The sequence below is a fragment of the Mycteria americana genome, chromosome 3 (assembly GCF_035582795.1).
Source record: "Mycteria americana isolate JAX WOST 10 ecotype Jacksonville Zoo and Gardens chromosome 3, USCA_MyAme_1.0, whole genome shotgun sequence".
In the NCBI taxonomy this organism is placed as follows: Eukaryota; Metazoa; Chordata; class Aves; order Ciconiiformes; family Ciconiidae; genus Mycteria; species Mycteria americana.
Window position 1 is genome coordinate 4,326,822 of NC_134367.1, and position 26,414 is coordinate 4,353,235.

Below are 26,414 nucleotides of genomic sequence, written 5' to 3' on the forward strand. Positions count from 1 at the left end.
ACTCGAGGAAAACGTCTGTTCTTCCATATTTATGCTTTAGTGCAAATTTCCTAATTTTGGAGGGGGTGGGGGGAAGTAACAGTCTCTGATATTTTATCCCGTTTGTGTCATTCTTCCTGTCACTTAAGTTTTTGTACGGATTTTGTTTGTTGTTGTTTGTTGTTAAATGACTTTTGTGATAAACTCAACAAAAGTATTTTTCTGAAATAAATAAATAAAAGGCATAGACTCTTCCATTGCTGCTCTCTGCTGATGCTTTATCGCTCTGCTAAGCTGTATGCGTTTCCAAAGCAAGCTGCGATGGGTTGTACTTGTTTCTCTCCTGCCGTACCAGACTAGTCTGTTCCCTTTGGTGCAGCATCTTGTGTCCTTGTATTCCCCACAGCTGGGGTTCATCTTCTTGCATTTCCCATGTCTACAGCATGGGCAGCTGCTTCTGAGTTAGTTATCTGTGGCTGCCTTCATCGTTGGGAGTGGAGGATAAGGGCATTTGTAGGATATGATTTATCTGATGTGGTTTAGGTGCATACTTTATGGTGAGCTAAATTGTATACTTTCTGCAGCTGGCCCTGGGCATGCTACATGATTTGGCTGAGTATTAGGTTACAGTTTCATAGCATGTGCAGAAAACAGTTTCTGACTTTCTTTTCTACAGCCTACAGCTCCAGTAATCTCATCTGTAAGTTCCTGGTCTCTGCAAAAGCTGATTAAGGTGGCCTTTAGAAATTAGCCTTTGTCGGCTGCTGCTTGGAAGGCACCTCATGCAATGCCAAGCTATGCTTTGAAATCCAAGGTGGACCTGAGAGAGCTGTAGTGATTCTCAGTCGGAGTGAGCAGCAGCACAAAACGGCCCCAGAAGGGAAGAGCGGTGACCTTTCCGAACAAGGGGAGGCAGGAGGGAGCTGTCATGTGGAGACCCTCAGCTGTCGGAGGGGATGTGGGAATCCACAGGACAAAAGCTGATAAATAAGCATTTTGTTCCAGAGAGCTTTGTTCTCTACTGTGTGTGCATGATAGCTGCCTTTCGTATGTGCTCAATGGCAATACCTGGCAGGTGTCATTTGGGGTGAGAAGGTCCCTGCCACGTTTACCTTCATGGAGAGATGAGCAGTGTGACTCTAAGTGGAGCACAAGTGTCATAACCCTATTGCTATGCCAACTGCTAGTTTTCCCTTTTCATTGGCCCTGTCTGGTAAGATGACGGGTTGCATAAGATGGGTTTAGATAGTATCTCAGTCCTAAAACCATTCTCCCAACCTTTTGTTAAAAAATGCAAAGCTGCTGTCAGCAGATTTGTGTACAGACCCCTGCTACCTCCATAGCTATGTGAGACCTAAACTCACCACTCCATTTCAAGGAAACCCAGAATCACAGTTTTGTGGGGGGGTTTCCCCTCACTTTAATCCTTAGCTATTCCAGCCATGAGGTACTTTTATTTAAAGCAGATTTATTAACACTTTTATAGCAGCCATGCACGACTTGCTTTACATTCAGACTAGCAAGTGTGAGTTTATTGTGGTCCATGGCAGGGATCTTAGATCTTCTCGCAATGCAAGTAACAATTTAAACTGGCAGTCTTCGCTGCTTGAAGGTGAAAGGCCCCTTTCGACTCTGTAAGAGAAATCTGGAGTGGTTGTCACTCCAGGCTTTGGAGAGCTTCAGCTCTAGCAAGCCTTGCTGTACTGTATTAAAAAGCTGAGAGATCAACAGGACAACCTGGCTTTGGTTCTCCAAAGTTCTTTCTCATGCGAGTTTCATTTCAATATCCAGCAGTTGTTTGGTGGTAGCTTAAAGGGTAGGGAGAGGTTTGGAAGGGAAAAAAGTTAACAAAGTGAGGGTGAAATTAGTTGGCTCTAGTGAGAAGGGAAGGGGGAGAGTGAGTGAAGCAAGGGTGAGGACTAGAGCATCCTTTTTGAAGTACAATGTCTTAAAGTCAACTCAGCTAAGAATTTTATTGCTGGTCTTTGTCTTCAGCTTCTGGGGGATGATCACGAGGGGAAAGCTCTAAGGAAGTCATGGTAGTTTATCTTGTCTTCTCCACAAGAACATAGGTCAATCAGCTGGGAGGAAGAAAAAAACAACAAATAACATAAAAAGTCAGAAGAAGCTCCAAATTTGTTTTTTTAGGGGAAAGTGCCCTAAAAAAGTGCCCAAGAGGTACTGCTTGGGTGACAGAGCAGATCTTACTCCCCTGTGTGGAAGAGCCTACCACCTTAGTAGTTCTGAATCACAGGTAACCTTGAATACTTATAGATGACACTAATCTATGCAAGGAGAAGAGTTAAAGTGTTTGAGTTTAATCCTGATTGCCTGCTAAGTATCACCACAGCGGCAACAGATCCACCAAAAATAAAGTGTGGCCACAGACTGACAGGCCACAGCAAATCCTTCAGAAACCCCATAGAAATCCCTGCCAAAAATGAGATGGGGGCAGCGTATCTGAACAGTGGCTGTTCACTGGTGTCGCTTTGGTGTGCGCACATGGCATAAAGTGGAGACACAGATAACTGAGCTCAGCCACAGCCCTACTAATGAGCCAGTCCTGGTATCCGTGCCTGACCCTGCATTGTGTTACAGAGCTATAGTCTTTGTGTGCTTAAGGGGAAGAAAGAGGGCTTTTGTTTCTTTAATTGCATAACTAATCTCCTTCTGACACCCAGGGAGGTGGAAAAGGTCTAATATCACAGTTCCTTGAAAGGATTCTTCTTCCCCTTGTCGCCTGGAGACAGATTTACTAGGGTTGCTCTTGTGTGACTGACAGCTGTGCTCCTCTCCAATCCAGACAGTAAACCGCCATATGTTTAATTTATAGCACCACCACACTTCTGGGGGCTCTGGGCACGCTCTTATTAAAATTTCAAGAGAGGAGAGATGCTTTTAGTGTATAGGTCCTAGATGGGGATTCAAACATGGGGGTTTAGCCTTAATTGTCACAGGTTCCCCACGTGCTCTTGGGCATGTCACTTCATCTCCCATTCTCGGAGTGGAAGCAGGAAGGACTGTCACCACATTGTAAATTCCTCAGGGCCGAGTGGTCTCCGATGAACTCTAGTACAGCAAAGCCCTGGGTGCTGGTCAAAAGCCTTATTCAGTGCGCATTCAGAGACATAAATACCCTGCTTGTGCACCTTTCTAACCACGGCTGTGATGCTCACAGTTGGCTGGTTTAGAAAATGTTTTTTTTTTTAGCAAGGGGAATACTCCCTCTGGTTTCTAGATTTCTTTAAACTCTGAGTCTGCCTTTATTGGCCACTAATCTACTCCCTATCACATTATGCTAAGAAAGCATCCTTGCCAGTCATATTCCTGAAAGGATCCTCCATCCCCACTGCATGACTTTTCCTCTTCAGTTTCCCTCACATTGCAGACTGTGATCTCCATGTGCTGTTGCTCAGTGCCCAGCAAGCCTATGTTTTAGTTGTGTTAACCAAGTGGTTATGATTCTAATTTTTTTTTTTTTTGGTACAATACTTAGTTCTCAAATCTTCAATTTGGTTGCTATTAAATCCAGAATGCATCTAAGCTTTCCTAAGGCTCATTCCCTAAGCACCTCAGTGTCATCTCTACTCAAGCCCAGGTGTGCTTAAGTCATGACACGCTCAGTAGCTCTGCAGTAGCCTATGCCTGATCTCTGTCGTGACATACAACCTCTTCTGCCCATCTCCAAGACCTCCAGCAGGCGTTTTCAGGCTTCACGTAACAGTGCAGCCAAACACTAGGCTGCTCATTTGGGGGGCAACCTGGGTAACATTTCTCGCCTTTACTTAGAGGACAGCAATTATTATCTCCTCCTTTAAGAAACAGGCTCAGTCCAACAGCTCAGCAGCCCTGCTGAATTGGGAGTCTCTTGCCCTTTTCTTGAAGCTGTTCGCCTTTGTAGGGTAGAGCAGCTGTTAGTCTCGCCTGGCTAGGGTTGGTTTGTAGAAGAGCTCTTTTGAAGAGCTATAGGAGAGGAATTCAATACGCACAGCACCCCTTCCTTCTGACCTTGTTAACCAGAAAGGCGCTGGTCGGCACACTCAAGCTGTCACAAAGGGCTAAAAACTTTGCTTTGTCCAGGATGCCTGAGCCATCCTTGTCACACTGAAGAAACGCCTCCCGAATGCTCTTGTTGTTCAAGTACTTATGGAGCTTCAACTCTTCCTGAACCTGCACAATTAATTCATCCAGTTCCTGCTTGCTGGTCCCAAGCATGGGGATGTCACTGTAGAAGAAAGGAAGAACAGGACTTCATGTAAAAGCTACTTCTGGCAGCCTTTCTGTGACACTTTTGTGCTGGCTGCCCACCATGGCTGGCCAGACTGTATTTCTGAATACACAACATGCTTCTGGAGTTCTTGGTTTTTATGCCAAGCTCATCTCAGCTTGGACTTGGAGATGAAGCTCAGTCTTGATCTTGGAGCATTAGCTAAACTATTTTCCCTTTGCAGGACATTTCCCCCATGCACCTTTTGTCTGCAAGTGCTCTGGGACAAGAAGCGTTTCCTTGTGTGCTCCATACAGTCCCAGGAACTGTATGCAACTCTAGTTTCAACCAGAGCCCCTGAACTACTATGATACTAACTGACTCCAAAGTGTGTTGTGAGGTAATAAGGTTGTTACTGGGTCATCCAAAATGGGTCCAGACAGCTAAAAAAGAGGATGTGGTCTAGGCTCTGATGGGCTGATAAGCACAGCCAGAGCAAATGAAAAAAAAAAGACTCCACTAACTCTCTGCTGAGCCTGCAACCATCTAGTAGCTCACGCAGATACTGTTAGCAGCATCTGTTACAGTTAACTGCTGTCTTTTGGGGAAAGATGACTGTGTCCATTTAGCTGAAAGTATCTCTGCTGCTGAGCCAGAGCTGTCCCGCAAGGTTTTTGGGTCAGCATCAGCTGCAACATTATATTATACACACTTGACCCCCCCCATATGTGTCCAGACACAGGCTCTTGGAGCTGAATAATCAGCCGAGCAGCCATTAGACAGCAGGCTGGAGCCCACGGAGGCTGCTGGAAATGCCCTTAGCTGTCAACCCTGCGTCTTATTTAGTTCCACGCCATGCTTTGAAGCCTACCTTTTGGCAGTCTCCTTTACCACCTGCCGTGGGCGAAAGTGATCCCTCAGGGACTGCAGTGTTGCCGCGGGGAAACTCTCTGCATTGCTCTCCATATAGTTAAGCACGTATTCATCAGCGTCAGTGATTACAAACCTGTGGCCAAACACTGGGGAAGAGGCATTAAAGAAAGCAGTGTTACTTGCCTTTCAGCATAGGTAAGTCACTTCATCATCCAGGAGAGAGCATGGTTTCTCTCTTGTGGCTGGGCTCAGGTTTGAGCGAGCTCTGCTATTTGTTTCAGTCGTCGAAGTGAGAATAGTTTCACTGACTCAAAGGGAGTTTTGCTGCAAGAAAAGCAGCTGCTGAGAGCAAAGGCCCCGTGCCTGGGCCTACAACGACTCCCCCCATTAGCACTGGTGTGTTTCTAATATTTCAGTATTACATTTATTTTCCTTACAGGATAGATTTTCCTTACAGAATAGGCGTTTGCTACTGGAAGTCATCTGGCATAGCTTTAACACTGTGAATCCTGGCGCGTCCCAAAATGTAAACTGAACACATACTATGGAGAACATAGCTCTTTTCTTAATTATGTCAAAGGTCCAAACATTAACAGTAACAGAGTTATATCAATGTACACCAGCTGGTGATCTGGAAACTCAAATGTGATGAGAGCCAGAAGGAACAGATCTTGTAAGTGAAGGAAGGTATATGCACTGTCCGTGCAATAAATGACATAGCAGAGCAGGCACTGGAGACCAAAGCTCAGAGACTTTTATCAATCCAGACTGGATTTTACCTTCAATTGTAGAACCGATGGTGAGGTCAGAGGGCTCATAGTACGTGGCATTCTCTGTAGTAGAGCCTGGTTTGGCGACTCTGGTCTTTCCTAAGTATTTGCCTCCAATGATGCCAGAGTTACGGAGTGGGGGTTCATAGATGCTGATCATGTCATTGGAGAGGAAATAAGAGAGGATGAAACGACGCTTTCTGTCCTCAGGGTTTGGTGATTCCTAGAGGAAAGGTAGTGGCTTTGGAAAAAAACATTTGAACCAGGTTTTTCTTTCCTGGGGTGCTTAGGAGTACCTAGTAACCCACTCATAAGCATGCAGAGTTCATAGCTTTTTTTATAGCTGACTAAACAAAGCGCTTGATGTAGGCCAAAAGCTACAGATACGCTGACATAGCGTAACAAAGCCCTAGACAGCATTAAGTATCTGAATTTCAAAGGTTACTTGGTCTAGTCAGGCTAACAGAAGCAGAATCTGGGCTGCAGTGACCAAGTATATTCAGTGTTTCCACGATCTGAGTAATCCAAGAGAAAGGAATGTCCTATATGGAATGATTCATCACAGAGACTGGCTGTAAAATTCAGTATTAAAGTTATACTTTTCATTATAATGAGTGCCTGAGAGAGGTTGGTGCTGCTTCCAGCTCTTAGTCACAGGAAGACACTCCCCTGACACACCAGTACTTGCTCAGTTTAAAATTAAGTGGATCTGAACTCATCAGCTGTGACCTTTAGGAACTCCTGCACGATAGGGAACAGAAATCAGGCCTTATTCACCCTGAGTGTTTGGAGAGGGCAGGCACCAGGCAGCACAGGAAATGCCATCGCTACTGCTGGATATGCCAGAGGCTCTTTGCATAAACCAACTGTAAAGCTGGCGCAAAGGCTAGGGCCTGAATGCCATTGTCGTGGGTGGAAAGCACCGTCCCCGTGGACTCCCCGGCTTCTCTGCTGGCACTTGGCTGCTCTGCTAGCACAGCCCCTTGCTGGCTGCTGCGGTCGGGACTAGCCTGGAGAAGGACAGGTGCTGGGAGCAGCAGAGAGACAGCAAGCTCACACTTGTGGCAGCGGTTGAAGGCAGGCAGAGGCACAGTGCCCAGTTGCAATGCTGTTTCAGTTAGGGCCATCTGTCACGTGCTGATGTCAGTGGGAGTTTTTCCATAAATGGCTGTGGTTTTGTAGCATGTCTGTTTTGTACTTTGTGGCCTTGGTTTTTTCTACCTTTGTGTGCTACTAATTGTCACAGCAAGTACACAATAACTCAACGGCATCCCCTGAGGGGCACTCATGTTGGCTTGGGGAACTCTCTTTTTCCACTGGCACAGAGGAGAATTTGCTAACAGCTTTGTCTGAGCAGGCTGTTCCTCCCATCCTTCTGACTCTACAACATAAGCTGGCACTATACCATCAAGGAAAGCACTTACCAGGGCCACCTGGTATCGCAGCACCTTGTGGTCATTCTCTAGCATCTTAATTACATCTTTCCGGGGAGGCTTTGGAAGCAGAGAAAAGCAGTTCTGAAGGGAGTCTTCAAGGATGCCAAAGCCATTATAGGGAGGAATTACCTGCATCCAGAGGAGATATCAAGCATAAACAGCTGAAACTAAGAACAAGACAATGTTTGCAAAACAGTTTATCAGAAACCATCTGTTTGGAAAGAAATCTTCTGTCACCAGGTAGCAATAACTGTGACATCCTGCCCAGCAGAGATGCTACTAGCCCAGACATGTGTTGAACTCCTTACTTACAGAAAATACTTAAGAGAATTAAGAAAATCTGAAATTCAGAAAGCCAGGTAATTTCTCTGAATGAGGAGACTACGGCTATACTAATAACTAAACCTTCCTGTGCACAGGAATTCAATCATCTATATTGTTACACTGTTAACCTAATCCCCACCGTGTTTGTGGTCTAGGCCAGCTAGCACTCCAAACCAGTCCTACGCTCAGTTTGGGAGGTAACAAGGGCTGTGACCATCCCCAGTAAGCAGTTTGGACTTAGCAACCGTGTTTTGGAGGGTAAGGAAGAGTTTAGTAGCATGAGTGCAGCCATACCGTGCCAGTTGGCTTTCCAGCCAAAACCAAATCCTGACACTGTTTAATTTTCTAGTATAGACATAATCAGAGTTCTTTCTACCACTATCAGCAAGTCCTTTACAGTATTAGAAATCAACAGTTTCAGAGGACTTTCATTTTTATATTGGTTATGACCATTCTTGCCCTGTCTTTTTCAAGTTACTTGCTCTTTTCTTTAAGCTGAACTTGTTTACTGTAGGGTCTTACTAAGCTGAACCTATACTTTACTATAAAAGTAAGCTTATACCCACTGCTTCCTTCCCTCCCTTCCTTTGAGAAATTGTTTGCAGTACCTGTGGAACTTCCTCAAGTGGTTTCTTCTTTATTTCCACTGGCTGGAAGTCTGTGATGCCAAATTTGTCACGATAGAAGTTTCGTGTGAATTCATCGCAATCGTAGATGAAGAAGGTGCGTCCTAGCAGGGTCGTAGATTTGCCGACAGCAAAATCTTTAGCTGTGTACCACTCAAGTACCTCCTGATCAGAGATCTCCAGCACGCAGCTTGGGAAGGTCTCTAAGGACAAGGGAGCAAAAGGAAAAATAAATCAATCAGGTAGATGTTAACATTTCCTAGTGAAAAGGGATACAAAAGCAAGCTGTATAAATAGCTCCAGGGAGCTGTTGGTACTGCTGTCCTGCCACTGTTTCCCAAAAGATAAAGAATTTAGTGATCATTTAAAGAACTTTTCTTTGGCCAAAAACGAGTGACACTTGGAATGTTCTCAGCAAAAATTCTCCAGACTCAGTGTACCTCTGACACAGCCACCACATACGTGTCTACCCACCAAGGCACTTCAGCACAGACAGGTGTGCTGGCCAATCTAAACTTACTTTTCTTGTCCACAAAGGTTTTGGGCAAGCGCTGGCGTTTTATCAGTATTGGGAATGGGTCTCTACCATCATTTTGCTTGTAGACTTCCCGAACCTCCACTGTGTCATCTGCCAAGTAGTAATGGATGATGTAAGGCCGATTCTCACCAAACATGCTATCAGTGTCATCCCACATGGCATAGAAACGAAGGACCTGGGGTGGAGAAAAAAGAGGCAGAGAAGACAAACATGGATTAGAATTACTAATGCTTTGTCCAAATGAAGTGGGTTGAAATGGGTTGGGTGATTGGAAGCATCTCACTAATCTTCTCTGCCAGGTACAGAAGAACCAAGCCTTTGTACTGTGGGTACTGGGATGAATGGGCTGCTGAGGCCGCAGTGGGAAGGGCAGCAGGGGCCCGGAGTGCTGGACAGGCCTGGCTTACCTTGACAGAAGCAAGTCAGAGAGAACAGTTTATGCTAAGATAAGAAATTTAGTTCAGGAAGCATGAGGGAAAGGGCGGGGGGGGAGGAGTGATTAAAAAGCAGCAGAAAATAATTGCCCAGGAATGAGTAGGGAAGTAGTCTTAAGGGAAGCGATTTTTATAATAAAACTTAATACAGCAAGACAGAATCTGGTTTTTACTCTTAAACCTCTTCATGGCCAATTCTTTACTACTCTCATGCTGAGGAAGGCAGAGGGGAAGGCACCTGGCAGTCCTGAGGAGGCTGCATTCACTGCAGACCCCATCTTATTTCTGCCTAGTGGAAATATCACCTTTTAATGCCACTGAAATCAAACTCTTCACATTGAGATGCTCAAGAGTTCCCCAAGGTACCTCTCCTAAACAGGCAGCCCAATAGCTGTTGCAGGCAGAGCTGGCCCAGCACAGACTTGAGTCACTAAAGCTAAACTGGCAGTAAAATGGCAGGCATGGCCCAGCTTGCATCCCCACAGCAAAACGGTCTGCTCCCCTCAAAACAGGGTGACCATATCCAAAATGGCAACTGGATGTGATCCTGACCTGTGCTAACTAACACCTGGCTGATGGTCAGGAACCGTTTGATTGATAGCTGGCTAGGGACAATATGCAGAACTGAGGTCGTGTCCTAGCCCCGTTTTATTTTCTAGTATAGATGTAGTCTATAGGATTTCTTACATTGTTGCTAGATGAAAAGAAGAAGATCCAGAGGAGCAGGGAGGAGAGTTTTAGTTAACTGTGTGCACAGGGAGAATTCAGTCAGAGCAAGTGGCATTTGTTTTTGTCTGAAATTGTCCACTCTGGCACCTGGCATCAAGGTTTTTGGGGAAGAGAGGAGTGGATGCAGCACTTTTGTGTAACCATTTGTATTAGAACTGCATCTGGCTCTATCTGCTAACTTCCCGAGGCAGGTGGCTTATCTCACCCCAACGGAAAGCAAGAGAGAGATGGAGGATCTAGAGCATAGGCTCTGCAATCCAAAGAGAAGCTGTTCACAAGGCACAAAGCCCAGAGTAAAAAGATAAAAGATTTTGTTTCTTACTAAAGCCAAGAAAAGAGCAAAACTGGAGTCTGTTCAGTGGACTGAGATTTTTCAGAATGAGTAAGGTTGTAGACACTTACAAAACTCGGGTTTCAATAACACATATAGTCTGTCATGTGGGTAATCACTACCAGCTCTCTCACCTGCTTGTCGTAAGTCAGAAACTGTTTGAGTTGGTCGAAATCCGATGGTGTGACGTACTTGCGCATAGGCATCCGACGCAGTTCTGTGTAAGGATCAAAAACCATTTTCTCTGGAGGGTTCAGTTCAATTCCTTGGCTCTCCAGGAACACCTAGGAAGGTCATCTAAGGTATTAATGCTGCTGTGAGTTCTGAAGGTAAGAGGTAGCTAGAGATTACAGATGGGCAGAGATTACAGATGTAACAGAGATTACAGATGTAACTAGAGATTACAGATAGTTACAGAGGTAACTAGAGATTACAGATCAGTGTTGTCAAAACACTGCAAGTTCATTCCTCACAGACCACCAGCCTGCAGGAGCGTTAGTTCTACCGCAATAGCAAACACAATATAAGATGACCAAGATGCTTCTGTTTAAGCTGCTTCCTAGCTTTGCTTGCCCTTTAATTACTCAGGGCAGTCCTGTCCTCAACATCCTCACTCAGATTTTACTTGAGCACAGTTTTCCTTGGCCTTAGGGCTTTAAATGGAGGATAGCTGTCAGTTGGTCTCTTTTATGCAAACAAAAAAAATTAAATTAGTGCATAACTGCAGATGTAGTCAATCGGAATTTGCAAGAGACCTAGGGCTCCCCAGTGTGTCAGACAGTGGAAGTTAGTGTTACCCATACTAGGCCCACCAAGGCGCTTCGGGCCACGAGGATATGTACCAGAGTGGCAGCTTCAGTCCATCTTTCAGGAGGAGTACTTTTGCCACAGAAAGTGTACAATCTGTTTGTTTATAAAGAGATTTTTTGCTTACCTTACATGCATCAACAAACTCTAGGGTATTATTTGTGTACTCACATCAGTCACCCAAAACAATCTCTGAAGTCAATGGACTTCTTCCCTTTTTGGCCTTGGGAAGTGGCCCATGAAAACATTCAGCCCAGGAAGCACCTATGCAAACATCTCCAACAGCATGTGGGATCACCCTGAAGACTCACAAAGCAGGTTCACACTTTCAGACTCACTATTTTCTGGTCTGGAGGACGCCAGTTAATGATAAATAGACTAGAGGCCTTGAGATGTAGATCCACATAGCTCATTTCATGTTTTCCATCAACCAACCAACATTTACATGAGAACCAGCTCTTCATCTGATGTGAACTGACTTTAACAGTCATCCAATTCCAGCAGAGCTGGCCCCACATGTTCTCAGCAGCCACATATATACCAATATATTATACATGCTTGGGAACATTCCTGGGCACTGAGGCCAACTGGCAAGGAACAGCCTGCATCTAAACTCTCTCAGCCTCCAGGACAGGTTGGCTGCACGCAACTCACCTATTGGGAATGGTCCCTGGAGCATTCTAACTCCTGGACTGCTCCTGAGAATTGCTTGGAAGAATAGTAGTCGACCAGGGCTGAGATTATACTGGGGACAATCTAACAGGATAGCATTATACTGGTATGTGTTATTATTTGTTATTGGATTGTTATTATTTCATTTACTGGTACAGAAATAGCCAGAAATAGAAAAGCAGGCAATGAGTAAACTCTCCTTGAAAGGTCATTTAATACCATGATTCTTCAATCAACCCACAGATCATGACCGCTCTTCTGGCTTGGCTGTAGATGGGTGCAGAGTTACTGACTGCATTCCCTTCCCCTATTCTTAAAAGAAAGAGTATTAAGTCAGAAAAGAGTTAGGATCAGTAATTTGCCTCTCACATATGCACAGTGCTTCTTCTGGACTCTAAGCAGTTAAACTGTTGTACACACAGAAATGAACTTAGAATTTGTATAGTAAGGAGGAGTCCTGAGGACAAAATATGGACTCCCAGCACCCTGGGGCAAAAATACTGAGCAATTAATATGCCCTCAGCAAATATCATACCTTGAACTCCCCATTGATCTGAAGAAAGAAGTCTTCACAAAAAGCAAAATGAAAGATTGCAAGCAACCTTATTCTGAAAGCTACAGATGCAGGCTACTGGACTCTAACAGGTCTGGCCACCTGTAATTCCCGGGATTCTCTGTGTCGGTGTTCTCGGTACAAGCAACACACCTGTGTGAATGGGTCACAGTCGACTATGCGGTATATCCTGCCATACATGGTGATGTTCATGCCCCGATTCAGATCTTTCCAGTGGTAATGATCTCCACGGTCATTCTTGGGCACCCGGTGGCGTCTGATAAGTTTGCCTTGAGGAAGACCAGAGTTCTGCACAACAGGCTCTATGACGGACATGCTGTCATCTTCCAAATAGTAATAGATACCCACTTGGCGGATCCGGTAATGCTCTTCTGCGGAGAGAGGAACATCTTCCTGGAAATAGGCATCAAACTTCAAAATCTGCCAAAGGGGCAGTATCCCGAAGGGAGAAAGACAGAAACAATATGAACACCACGATTAGTCTATTAAGACAAATAATTTATTTGTAATGCGCTTTGGCAGTGCAAAGTTACTGGATTGTAATCTATAAAATCATCGAAGCCAGCTGTAGCCTAATCTGTGACTGACGGCAGAGGCATCATGAGGGCTTTTATCAAGACCTGCCTTTTAGAAATTTGTACACTTGAGACAGGTGTAAAAAATTCAGCCTTTTCCCTACTCCTCCTTGATCACCTGCTATCTCACCTACTGCCAGGTGCTTGGTTTCTGCCAGTAATCTAGTTTTCTCACATACATGACTTTATTATTGTCAGCTTTGCAGACCCTGATATAGGGAAGCTATCAGGAAATTTTAGTAAGGAGTTCAACCACATCTGTGGATTTTAAAATCTGCATGGATCATCTGAAGTCACATCTATTCAGCACTGACAGCAAAAGCTAATCTGTGCTGGAGAGACAAGGAGAGAAATCAGGGTGCAGAGAAAATGCACCCTGCCAAAAGCCAGTCAATCACATTCCTGTGGTTGGCAGAAGTATGAGGAATATTCCCTCCAGGATCATTCATTGCCCCTAAGAAGATGTAGGTGGCCAATCAAGCCTTGCATACCCAGCCTACATCAACCCAGAGGCCTAGGTAATTAAGTGATGATAAAGCCAGCAAGTTCCTACCAGCCAGCAAAAGTGCTTCAAAAGGGACCGTGACTTCCCCCAGCAGCACTGGGGCCCCTGCTGCTACTCTGGCTTGAATGAAGGGGCAGAGAAGTATCTGACAGATTGAACGGCAACATCTACATTACTCTGAAGGAATAGCCTCAGTAATTAACACAGCACATCTGTTCCCCAGACTGTCTCACAGATGGGCTGAGGGTTGGCTGCAGACTGCCTTTCCAGGGCTGCCTGGCAGCGTGCAAACCCCTGCACGCGTTCAGGTCTGCTGAGCCTTGCACACTTTGCAGCGACTGCTCTGTCTGTGGCTGCGGCTGCACTCGCTGGCTTGCAGTCTGTGCCACTGGCACATTTAAAATCAAGGGTCAGCTCAGGACTGCTCCAAGCAGACACGCAGCCACCTCCTAGTCCAATACAATCACCAAGATATAACACAGGAAGTACTAATGGAACAGTACAGGCTGTAACACGCTGTGGTCACAAACACAGGCTTAAATAGATAGACCACAGTTAAACAGTCTAACAGGGTCCCCATTGCAGACTGTCTTTTACAGTTTAAGCTCAGTTACAATCTCAATATAGTTTTGGAAACACAGGCGGCCAGGCTGTGGTTTACAGGGCAATGGTTATAAACTGGAGCTTTTCAGAGTTAATCAAATTTCTTTTCCAACGCCTGCTGGAAATGCTCTAGCGTAACTTGTGTCTTACATCGTTTACGTATTATAATCCTCCTCCAGAGCAAAGAAAGCCTCTTTCAGTCTGAGGTTCAGCTGTCTCTGACTAAGGGCTATGGCATCTGAAAACTGCTGTACGCTGTCCCATGAACCCTGGAGCTGACTGTTTATGTCTCTGAACTTGGCCAGCGATATTCCTGGAATAAGCTTCTTTATACCTTTTTGTCAAAAGCCACGTGTGCTGGAATGAAGCCTGAAGGCGGAGCATGCTTGGCTTGCCCGTAGATCAGCGTGGGTCTCTTGTTGGATAATTCATCTAATTCAGCTTGAGAAAGCTGATTCACGTATAGTCGCTCCCCACCGATCCCCACTGTTGGCAGCCGAGAAAAGGCAAATCCATTTTTGTAGCCCAGTGTCTGGGACCGATGAAAAGATGTTTTCTGTGGAAGGAAATCCAGCTGTTAAAATACTACATGCACTTAGTAGATATGGCTACTGAAAGCACAGAAAAACAGTAAAAGAGTGTAATATCCAGAATGCCTCCCCAGCATTTTATTATAACCTACTGCCACAGTTATTTACAATCAGACTTTACACTTAGATCAAGAAGGCTGAAAAAACAGTAAGTGGCTGGAGGAACAAAGCATCAGAGTGAACTCAAATCCTAGCACTGGCACAGGCTCCCCGAGAGCTTAAATCACTTATTTTCCCTATTGCCACCATTCTCAGTGCCTAGAATGGGGTGACAGCACTTTATCTGCCCTAGTATTTCTCTCACAAACTCTTTGTTCCCTACCCTGTGGTACGGCAGTACAGAGCACCGTGGGACCTCACTGTTATTGCCTCACGGTGCTCCCTTGACTATTACACCTTGTGCACCCTCTGTGTTTTCCGTTGCTATTTATTTTGTTAACCCTCTCCTGGGGATGATAATCACAGGATTTTCTTGGCTGGGCTAAATCAAGGTGTGTCACGCCCACAGAACTGCAATTATGAAACGTACCAAAGCACATTAGCTGTTTTACCACCTCTCTCCACAGTCCACGCAAGGGTCACACATTGAATAACCACAACCACAGTGTAAGACCCTCTAGCAGATTAATGAGAAGCCTGATAAGACAAGAATTCTATCTTCGTGAGCACTGTATAATGTTGGCTATAGGATTCACCTGTTATTTTTTGCTTCATTGGTTTAATCTTTGTTTTGAGCTTCTTGGAGCGTTTCACCTGTCTTTGCTGTCTGCCTCACGCCAGCTACTGAGCCATTCTTCAAGCTAAAATAATTATCCAGATGGCACAGGAAGGTCCCTGCTTTGCTTAAGGACACACAAGAAAATGTCAGAGCTGTGAACAGGACCTGGTCTCCATCAGCCCAGTCCTGATCTTCACTACTGAAGATTAGAATCGGACTTGAGTGACACCAAGCTACTCGACTTGCTGTACAGTCCACCATACCTGGCACCTCACCTGCAATCCTGAAAACATTTGAAATAACACGTCTGGCTGGTCCCACTGGGCTTTCAACATTTAATGCTCCAGAGAAAGCAGGAGAAATTGCGAGTCCCTGATAATAAAATCCCTAACTTTACTGTGACTTTTGCCAAGTAAAACAGAGTTGTACGCATTTCTAGCGCTGAAGGAACAAGCTTCAGCTCCTTTTCCAGACCCAGACTTGTGATCAGTCCAACCTCAGGCATGCGAACCACTTCTTCTCCACCCCCTCCCTCACCCCTCATGGTTAAGCCTCTAATCTTATTTATACCTTCAAGGCCCCACTTGAATTTCACATAATTGCCTGTTTTCTCTTTAAACTGGTACTACGGATCTTGCAGTGCTGTGGACCGAGCAGTTAGGAAAACAGGTGAAAACAAGAGAGCTTACTGAAGACGTTAACAATGCCTTATAAATACTAGCCCTGCCACAGAACTGCCATTTCCTTCTGTTAAATAAATACCAAGGGAAAGCTGTGGAAAAAATATTCAAGGAAAACCAGGAAGTTTGTCTTTAAATTGGGCAATATCAGTGTTTGTCCGAAGTGCACAGGCTTTTAAGGGCCCACAGTTGCCTAAAGAAAACACCTCATAAATTCGTAAGACTCCCAAAGTTGATAGGCTCTCCAAGTGAGCATGGATGCCAGATAACATCTCACAGTATCAGGTGACTAATGTAAACTTAAAAGTTTTCATTCTGGGTTTTCCACCCAGAATGTAAACTCCTAATCTCAGTTGCTGCCAGTCCATATCTGAAGAAATACTGCTGAATTAAGTCCTTCTTTTTGCCAAGTCTATAATGCTTCATACAAACGCCGTTCCCCCTCCCAGTGTCTCTGTTCCTCTGTCACATGAGCACTAAGCAATAACAATACTATCTTATTTGAACACAGATGTTTTCTTCAGCACTTCACAGCATTCACTTGGAAAACAAGTATCGCAATGCCCATTTTATAGACTGGAAAATTGAGGCGAAGTCAGTTGATAGCATTCACTGGGGCTCATCCTGAGGAACACAGCAAAGCCATTTCTGGAGTCCAGATCTCCTTAAAACATTACAAATACTTCAAGTTACTCTAAAATAATGATCTGCTCTGCTAAGTCCCGTGGGTGTTTCTTACATAGACACACAGCACTGATGAAGTCAGTAGAAGCATTCACATGACTAAAGTAGACAGCTTTTTACTGATAGAGGAAATAATATTTTGCTAGGGGCAGAATTTTGCATTGCAGATTTCCAAGACATTATAAATGATATTGAGGAAATAATATCATCAAGCTGAGAATAATTCTGAGATAACCTTTATTACCGCATGACTAAGAGTATTCGTTGTGAGTAAATGACTCAACTGTTGAAGAACTCAGTCGTCACTGACTTAGAAAATAGTTTGACTGTTCATGCTGGAAGGCACCACTAAGACTGGTACAGTGACAATTTATCCTTGAGTAATCCTAATCCACAAGCAGAACAAAGAAAAGAGAGGATCCTATTTAGGAAAACAGAGAAACCTGGGTTCCCACAAAAGCATCCAGAATGATCTGGACTGGGTTTACCAAAGCCCATTATGACACAGTCCTTGTCAAGAGCACATCATGTCAAAAGCACATCTGTCAAACAGGTATTAGTGACAATACCACCACTGGTCTAAGAAACGTAGGACAACATCTTCCAAAGGGAGCACTAGATCCCTTCACTGTTGTTAAGATCCTTTAGAGGTTCCTCCCCGCTCCATCTGAGGAGCAATCAAAAGTTATAGAAATTTCTATCACAAGGATACCTAGGAAATACTGTAGTGTCCTCTAGAAATATCAGGAGCATTGCAGTGGCAGAAGATGGAAGGGAAGCTTTCCTCCTTTAGGAGAACTAGCATTTCCATTGGAAGATCAAATAAGCTGTGTCCTGGGAAGTAAAGAGGCTCTGTGAGTGATATGGGAAGAGCAGAGGGGCCTGACCTGCAGCGGGGCTCACCATCACTTGAGAAGATTTGCCAAAGGGTAGACTGGATTGGTAAGAGGTTCTCTCTTCTGTAGAGCACAATCTAGGGGACGTATCCGGAAGACATGGAAGTGCTTGTGCTGGAGGTGTCAGTTTTCAATGGGAATATCAAGGACAAGGACTGTCCCAAGGTATGTCTCTTTTTTTTTTTCAGTACCGCATGTCCCATGACAAATGTTCACATGCAAGTACATGAGGTTCCTTATCCTGGAATACCAGAGCATACTGGGGCCCTGTCCTCCTGATGACCAGGCAACTTGGACATATTGGGAGGAAATAGGGGGAAGAAAGGGCCTCACTCGCAATATGGAGCCTTATGGAAATGGAGAAGCCTGTTCTTGAGGATATTAAGTTCCAGGGAAATGTAAGGCATGTCCTGGTCTATCTGTTCCCTACAAAAGTCTGGGAGCATTGCTTCTGAGGGAAGCAGTCAGGGTATTGGTTTCTCAAACTGACATTAGTAGCATTGAGTTGAAGTTGAGCAATAGTGTCAAGACTCAAGATATTAGTTCCCCAGGGAGAAGGAAGGGCAGAGCTGTCAGCTGCTGTGAAACAGTACTGGAAGGAACTCAGGGAGTATCAGTTCTTATCCGTGGTACTGCTTCCTCAAGAGGATATCGGGAGGATTTGGGGTTATCAGATCCTTAGTGGGCCATTGGGAATGGGGAAAAGGAGAGATTGCTTCCTCATTTAGGTATCAATTGAAATGCAGAGGATGAGGATGAGACTACTTCTTCCAAGGAACCTGGGAGCAGCTGAGAGGGCCCCACTCCCTTGGGATGATCCTGGAGGCTGTGGTGGTATCAGTTCTGTGGAGGGATACCAGTTCTCTGAAGACTATCAGGTTCTCAGATTCCAGACCATTAGTTCTCTACAGACTATCAAAGATTCAGTTCTCCAGGCAATACCAGGACAGCATTTGTGGAAGTATCAGAGCTTTGAAGGAGGGGGTATCAGGAAGGTATTGATTGCCCAGGAGACTGGTGACTTCAGGGTCTATCTGTCTCTCTAAGAGTGGTAGTTGGATCCAGGACATAACTGTACTGGGATGGTTTTGGGGATTAATTCCTGGTGGAGGACTGCTTGAGGTTTGGACAGTGTTGGTTCTCCTGGGTATATCAAGACAGTTGAGGGGCTATCAGGTGAGTTTATAGGTCCTGATTCAGGGCAGTATCAGAATGAGTAGCAGGTTCAGAACACATCCCTTTGGGAAAACTGAGATGGTTCACAGAAACAGTAGTTTTCCTGGGGGAATCAGGTTTCAAGGCTGTAAAGTGAGTTTGGGGATACTCCTTCCCTTGGGGTATCACAGGAACTGGTGGGGGAACTATTGGATGGATTCAGGGGTACTGGATCTCCATGGGGTGAGTTTGCAGATAGTAGTTCTGCAGTTATAAAGAAAGCTTTTGGGGTCTCAAATGAGGCTGGGGGAAACTACCTCTCCAAAGCTATCAGGACAATTTCAGGGATTATCAGATGGGTGCAAGATGCAATGAGTTCCTTAGGGACAAGACTAAGAGTACCAAGCCCCCTGGAGGGTGGGCTGAGGGATACCTGGTCCCCTGGGAACAGACTTTCAATTACATTGGGAGAACTTAGGGAGTACCAGGTCTGCTGTGGGTGGGGTCAGGGGATACCAGGTGGGTTCAGAGAGTTCAGGTCCCCCAGAAGTTAGTTCAGCAGATATTTGTTGGCTTTGGGAAACACCAAGTCGCCTGGGGGAGAGTTCAGTGGGTATTAGGTCTACTGGGGAGCATCAAATGAATTTACAGGGCACCACGTCTCTTGGGGGTCACTTCACAGGGTACCAGGTCCTCTGAAGGGTATCTGGTGAGTTTTGAGGGGTACCAGGTTCACAGGACATGGGTTCACAGGACACCAAGTCCCCTCAGGGATATTAGGTGAATTCGGGAGGTATCAGGCCTCTTGGGGGAATTAGAGGTGGTCTGAGGGAACAGGAGGTTCCCTCAGGGTGGGTTCAGGGGGTAACATGTCCCCCGGGGGAATATTAGGTGAGTTTAGGAGTACCAGGTCTCCTGGGGAGTTAGAGGAGGGTCTGAGGGAGTACGAGGATCCCAGGGGGTGTCTTCAGGGGGTACCAGGTCCCCCGGGGGAGCCGAACAGGGTGCAGGTCACTGACGAGTCCCTGGAGGAGGTGGGGGGTGTAGAGCCCCGGTTCTCAGGGAGGCTCTCAAGGGGGCACCTGCTAGGCCAGGCCAGACCGGCCTTGGGGGTGTCCCGGGGAAATGGGGGCGGGGGGTCCCCGGGAGGCAGGGTAGACCGTGCGGCTGCGCTCACCATGGGGTCCCTGAAGGCGCAGCCCGGGAGGAAGGGCAGGCCCGGCCCCGGCTCCGAGCTCATGGCGGCGGATGCGCTCCCGCCCCAGCCTCCGGCGACGCCGTCTCCACGGCAACCGCCGGCCCGCCCAGTGCGCAGGCTCGCCGGAAGGCACATGCGCACTGAGCCGGGCGGAGTTCCGCGCCTGTGCGGTGAGCGACAGGGAGGCGTTGCCGTGGCAACGGAAGGGCGGGAGCGCGGCCGGCGGAGCTTGTCCGAGGCGCAGGGCGGGGGCCGCTGGGCTGGGCCGCCCCCGGCACGCTGGGAAGGGGGGCCCAGGGTGCCCTCGTCCCCGCAGTGGGGAAAAGAAGCAGTCCCGGGAGCCTTAATCCTGTTTTCTTACGGATTTGAGCGTGCTTGGGTCTACTCCAACACAAGCTGCCGCCATGTTCCCCCTCCCCCTCGCGCCCAGCCGGGGTCTTTTAGCATCCCACAGCGTAAACTCGGTATTGCCTCTGCCGGGCCCTCACCCCCTCGGCACAGCTGGGCTACGTCCGTGCTATTAAAATCTCTTGGCTTCCAAAACGGGTGGCGGCCTCTAGGCCACCTTTTGGGAGTTGTCCCTGCCCTATGCTGTGCCCAGGGAGAGGAGTAGCCGTGGAGGGCCAAATCCAAACCTGGAGTGCTCAAAACATTTTAACAAACAGAAGTGATTGTGCTGGTTCATTATGTTTATAGTATATATATTAGTTGTGAAATAGTGGGGTTTGTAACATGTAGCACTGACGTAGTTCCTCTCTTAAACACAATTTTTATCTCTTTCTGAAGGAAGCGGCAAAAAGAAGCAGCAGCAGGACCATCTAGGAAAAGGCAGTTGTGCAAAAGTCACTCCCAAACGTAAGAGATAAAAGAGAGCCAAGTCAATTACTACGGAGAAAAGAGTTTTTTGTATGTCTTTCCCTTGGTCTCTTTATCAACGGGATAACACGAGACAGGCCAGGCTACAATTCAAGGGCAGGCAGCAGGATCTGAGAATTTTGTAAGCAGAAGTCAAGCAGAGAGAAATGCAGCCAGACCGTCTGTCTAAGCATGGTGTGGGAGAGAGAAGAAAGCCAGCTGGTGGGAGATAAAGAATGAGCCTGATGAGCTTAGAAAGGAAAATAATAGATTGAAGGCCAAGCAGGGCTAAAAGAGCTGGATCTGAAAGACAGCAAGCTGCTAATGTGACTGCTGACTCAGATGCAGGTGCTGGGACTGAAGTGCTCTCTCTGATTTCTCCTGCTCTGATATCCAAGCACCGTTTAGCAGGTGTCCTGAACTTAGCAAGGACCAGGGCCTTCCTCAGAGAAGGCAACTTGCCTCCGTGGGCCGTGGTCATCCTCTAGGAGAGTGACAGCAACTTTTTAACAAGGCTGTGTGGCGGAGTGCCCCTGTGTGCAGCTTGCAATGAGGCAGGTGCTATCCTGCTCTTTGCATGAGTAGGGAACTAGGGCCAGGAGATTTATCCAGGGTCACAAAGTAGGATCTTAGGCTCTGGAATATGAGCAGGGACAGGATTGGAAGACTGTGGTCCCAGTACGTTCCTCCTGGGTGTTTTAAAGGAGATGGGAATGAAAAAAGGAAGATTAAGGACAGCCATAGCAAAAGCTGGTACTTTCTCAGAAACAGTGACCATAAAGCAGGAAAGAGGAGAAATGGGGAATAAGGAATTGAAGTGGAACTCAGAAGATCTGGATTCAGCATCATCTTTGACATCAACTTCTGTACAGGCAAGTGTGATTTGCCAAGGTTAAGACAAGCCTCTTCAGCCTCCTACATCCCTACTCTCTATTTGTGAAAGGGAAAAGGAAGTCTTTATCAAGATTTCCTATCTCTTATCTGTTTAAAGCTTATGTATTTTAGAGGAAAGACTGTGCTATTATCTGTATATATGCTACTGTAATACGCAGCAATGAAAAAGTCTGACCGGTGAATCCCCATGCAAGGAGAGTGGATGGTGTTTCAGTACACTCCATCTGTAGTCTGAGGGATCCAAGGACTACTTCCAATGGGTCTCTTAAAAAACACTCAGAAGCACGGGCTTGTTGGCAGGAGGCTGAAATTTGCCACCCAAGTATCCACAAATTGAGTGAAATAATCAGGGATTCATAACTCGGACTACTCTCCCACACCACTTTCTACACAGCTTTGTCATCACATCCAGCATTTGTCCAGCTGACCAGCAGACACCCTGATGAAGCAATACAAGCTGGGATTTCTTCCTTTCTTCCACCCCATCTATTGGCCCCAAAGGGCCAAATATTTGATACAGGTGTGTTAGAAAGGATACTGCTAAGGAATGAGTTTAGTTCTCTTCACTCATAGCAGGAGGAACTGTTTTGGATTGAGTGTAAGTCTTACCTTCAGCCAGAACAAAGCAAAGAACTACAGGAAAAAGGATAAGCCATCACTGGGAACAGCTGCAGAACTTAAGACACAGCAGATAGCTTAATGCCTTATACTTCCGGCATTTTTTTTTCCCAGGGCTGCTGAGGCTTCACTTCTTTCTCTGAAGTCAACAGGAGCAGCAAGCAACTTTGGGAAGTATTCTTTCCCTGATCTAGTCCCTGAGACCATCTTAAACAGCTGCTTAACAGAACAAAGAAGGAACATCTCACTTAAGAGCTGTTTGCCAGTGCTCTGCCTCTTAGCCCATGTTATCAGAGAACTGCAAGGATAAGACCAGATAAAGATTGCCATTGGGTAAAAGAACCTCTTCTGAGGCAACTCACTGCTGCAGTATCTGGTGCCTGAAGTAAAAATCGTTACCTTCTCTCACATTCTCTCCTCTGTGGCTGGTGACACACGAAATGACAGAAACAAAATGCCTTGTTCCTCTGACTTGGAAGCTCTTCTACTTCTTGCATTTGGCTTCATGTGCTTTGGATAGGCCAGTTTCCTCTTCTGCTAATAACCATTTCTGGCTTTTCACGCATCAAGGATGTGTGTGTGTAATATCAGGTAATGACGGGCATGTAGTAAATACGTTCCCTAAAACAGTATCACCAGGCAGTTTCTCCTCAGCATACCACAAGTCTCTATTTTTGTTTCTAGTTAAAAAAGTTAACAGCCCTGGTTTTCTGTTTTGGTATTTTCTCCCATTCCTCTCCAGTTTTTACTTCATGGAAACTTAAAACTTTGGCCTAACTCATCTGGTGAACCCCCCGTCACTTACGCAGAGGGCGAGACGTTAGCAAAGCACATCCCTCGCTCAGAAATGCATCTCTTTGCAGAGTTGGCTGCACGCCTGCTTGAATGGGAGCATTTTTTCCTAAGCCTGTCTGGAGAGCTAGCGCCGAAGGCTCTGCTTTCGTGGCACTGGAGGCCTCTCTGCAGCCACAGATGAAGACATCTCGCCCTCTGGTGGGTAAAAACACAGCAGTACGGAAGCCTAGGTCTGCATGTTATATTAAGAAATAATAATTAAAATTGTGTGGTGGTAATAGAAGGAAAAAGAGCAGATTTTTTAGAGGACCAAAATTGACACCGAGTGTATGTCCTGGAGGATGGGGTATGTACACAGGATGGGGTATGTACACAATCACGCATGATCCTCCTGGTAAAGAGGGTTTAAACTCGTGATGACAGGGGGGAGAGAGAGTTACCAGCAGCCCTGTCACAGAGTGATGTTCAAGGTTGATGAGCAGAGGGCCTGGAGTAATGTAACACAAAGAGATCACAAAATCAACAAGACAAGGCTTAAGCGGGGTCACCTCCAGCATTTGCATGTAAGCATGGAAGTGCCTAGAAGGCACCATTATGGAGAAATCCCCCAAAACCCTTCTGGGAAATCAGCGTGCTGGGGTGTCTCTCTGAAGTGCATGTAGAGTAATGCAGGCAGCATGGGGACTATGCATGATGAGTTAGAGATCTGTGCACAGATCTTAAGAAGGACAGGTCGAGAAGATGAGGAGGAGTTGCCCTTTATGTGAGAGAACAGCTGGAGTGCACGGAGCTCTGCGTGGATGATAAGCCAACTGAGAGCTTATGGGTAAGGATTAAAGAGAAGACTAATATGGGTGACATTGTAGTGGGTGTCTGCTATAGGCTGCCTAACCAGGTAGAACAAGTGGGTGAGGTCTTCTACAGGCAGATAGGAGTAGTCTCCTTGCAGGCCCTGGTCCTCATGGGGGACTTCAGCCACCCTGATATCTGCTGGAGGGACAACATAGCAGGGCATAAGCAATCCAGGAGATTCCTGGAGTGCAGTGCTGATAAATTCTTCCTCCAAGTGATAGAGGAGCCAACAGGAGAAGTGCTTTGCTGGACATCATACTCACCAACAAGGGCTCATTGGGGATGTGAAGGTCAAAGGCAGCCTTGGCTGCAGTGACCATGATATGGTGGACTTCAGGATCCTGAGGGGAAGGAGGAGGGTAAAAAGCAAGCTCACAATCCTGGACTTCAGGAGAGCAGACTTTGGCCTCTTCAAAGACCTCTACTTGCTTGGTAGAGTCCTATGGGATAGGCCTAGGGAGGAGTGAGGCCCAAGAAAGCTTCCTGATATTCAAGGATCACCTCCTCCAAGGTCAAGAGCAGTCCATCCCGATGAGCAGGAAGTTGGGCAAAAATGCCAGCAGGCCCGCATGGATAATCAAGGAGCTCCTGGCAAAACTCAAACACAGAAGAAGCATACAGAGGGTGAAAGCAAGGGCACGCATAGGGAGGAATACAGACATTATCTGAGCATGCAGGGATGAGGTTAGGAAAGCCAAAACCCAACTGGAACTGAATCTGGCCAAGGATGTCAAAGACAACAAGAAGAGCTTCTATAGGTACGTAGATGACAAAAGGAAGACTAGGGAAAATGTGGGCCCATTGCTCAGCAAGATGTGGGAGCTGGTTACACGGAACATGGAAAAGGCTGAGGTACTGAATGCCTTCTTCACCTCAGTCTTTACTAGCAAGACAAGCCTTCAGGAACCCCAGGTCCCTGAGACTAGGGGTAAAGGCTGGAGCAAGGAAGATGTACCTTGGTGGAAGAGGATCAGGTCAGGGAATATTTAAGCATGGGATGCATGCACGAGTACTGAAGGAACGAGCTGATGTAACTGCAAGGCCACTGTCAATGATCTGAATGATCATGGCAACTGGGAGAAGTGCCTGAGGACTGGAGGAAAGCAAATGCCACTGCTGTCTTCAAAAAAGGCAAGAAGGAAGACCCCCAGAACTACAGGCTGGCCAGCCTCACCTTGATCCCTGGGATGGTGATGAAGCAGCTGATCATGGGAACCGTTTCCAGGCACATGAAGGATACAAAAGTCATCAGGAGTAGCGAGCATGGCTTCACCAAGGGGAAGGCAGGCTTGACCAACCTGAGAACCTTCTATAATAAAATGACTGGCTTGGTGGATGAGAGGAGAACAATAGACATTGTCTACCTTGACTTCAGTAAGGCTTTTGACACTGTCTGCCGTAAGATCCTCATAGACAAGCTGTTGATGTATGGGCTGGATGAGCAGACAGTGAGGTAGATTAAAAACTGACTGAGGGCCACCTGGCTGGAAAGAAGCTTTGCAGAAAAAGTCCTGGTAGATGCCAGGCTGAACATGAGCCAGCAATATGCCCTTGCGGCAAAGAAGGCGAACGGTATCCTGGGCTGCATAGACAAAGTATTCCCAGCGGGTCAAGGGAGGTGATCCTTACCCTCTAACTCCAGCGCTGGTGAGGCCACACTTGGAGTGCTGTGTCCAGTCCTGGGCTCCCCAGTCTAAAACAGACATGCACATACTGGAGAGAGTCCAACGAAGGACCACCAAGATGATGAAGGGACTGGAGCATCTCTCCTATGGTGAAAGGCTGAGGGAGCCAGGACTGTTCAGCCAGGAGAAGAGAAGGCTCAGGGAGGATCTTAGTAATGTGTATAAATACCTGAAGGGAGGGTGCCAAGAGGATGGAGCCAGGCTATTTTCAGTGGTGCCCAGTGCCAGGACCAGAGGCCATGGGCAGGAGGCTCCCTTGGAACATCAGGAATGAAACGCAGGAGGCTCCCTTGGAACATCAGGAAACACTATTTTACTGTGAGTGTGACTGAGCACTGGTACAGGTTGCCCAGAGAGGCTGGGGGGTCTCCATCCTTGGTGATCTTCAAAAGCCATCTGGATGTGGTCATGAGCAACTGGCTCTCAGTGGCCCTTCTGGAGCAGGGGGACTGGACCAGATGACCTCCAGAGGTCCTTCCAAACTCAACCATTCTGTGATTCTGTACAGCTATCAGCAAGAAGAACAGAAGCTCTAGCTTTATTTCAGGTAGGCTCACGTCTAACATTGATATCCTTCTGCCCATCAACGGTTGTGTATCTTCAGCTTAATTTTAAGCATGCACTGAACTGGTTTGCTTGAACAGGCACTTGTACTCGCAGCTTGGTCACTGATGCTGCACTGCTTTGGTGCCAGGCCACCAAACCACTAGATACTCACCTCTGACAGAAATTAAGGAAAACTGGACACCCAAGTACTTTTGTGGGTGATGAACTTAAACCCCTCTAATCAGCGTCAGGGCATCCATCCTGC

General features: G+C 46.4%; 1 protein-coding gene across 2 annotated transcripts; it reads right to left on the reverse strand.

Annotated features, from left to right (window-relative positions):
• Positions 1 to 1,421: 1,421 nt before the first annotated feature.
• EFHC1 (EF-hand domain containing 1) lies at positions 1,422 to 19,996 on the reverse strand. Of its 2 annotated transcripts, none has more exons than XM_075497719.1 (11): positions 19,884 to 19,996; positions 14,318 to 14,539; positions 12,433 to 12,693; positions 10,382 to 10,531; positions 8,736 to 8,928; positions 8,198 to 8,418; positions 7,254 to 7,394; positions 5,839 to 6,052; positions 5,058 to 5,205; positions 3,988 to 4,204; positions 1,422 to 2,060 (listed from the first exon to the last, which is right to left on the reverse strand). In XM_075497719.1, the coding sequence occupies exons 1-11, from the start codon at positions 19,944 to 19,946 to the stop codon at positions 1,989 to 1,991; spliced, it is 1,902 nt and encodes a 633-aa protein (XP_075353834.1). In that variant the 5' UTR covers positions 19,947 to 19,996; the 3' UTR covers positions 1,422 to 1,988. The 2 variants fall into 2 exon arrangements, with proteins under 2 accessions (XP_075353834.1, XP_075353833.1); XM_075497718.1 differs by having other exon boundaries at positions 12,433 to 12,720.
• Between the last annotated feature and the right edge of the window lie 6,418 nt (positions 19,997 to 26,414).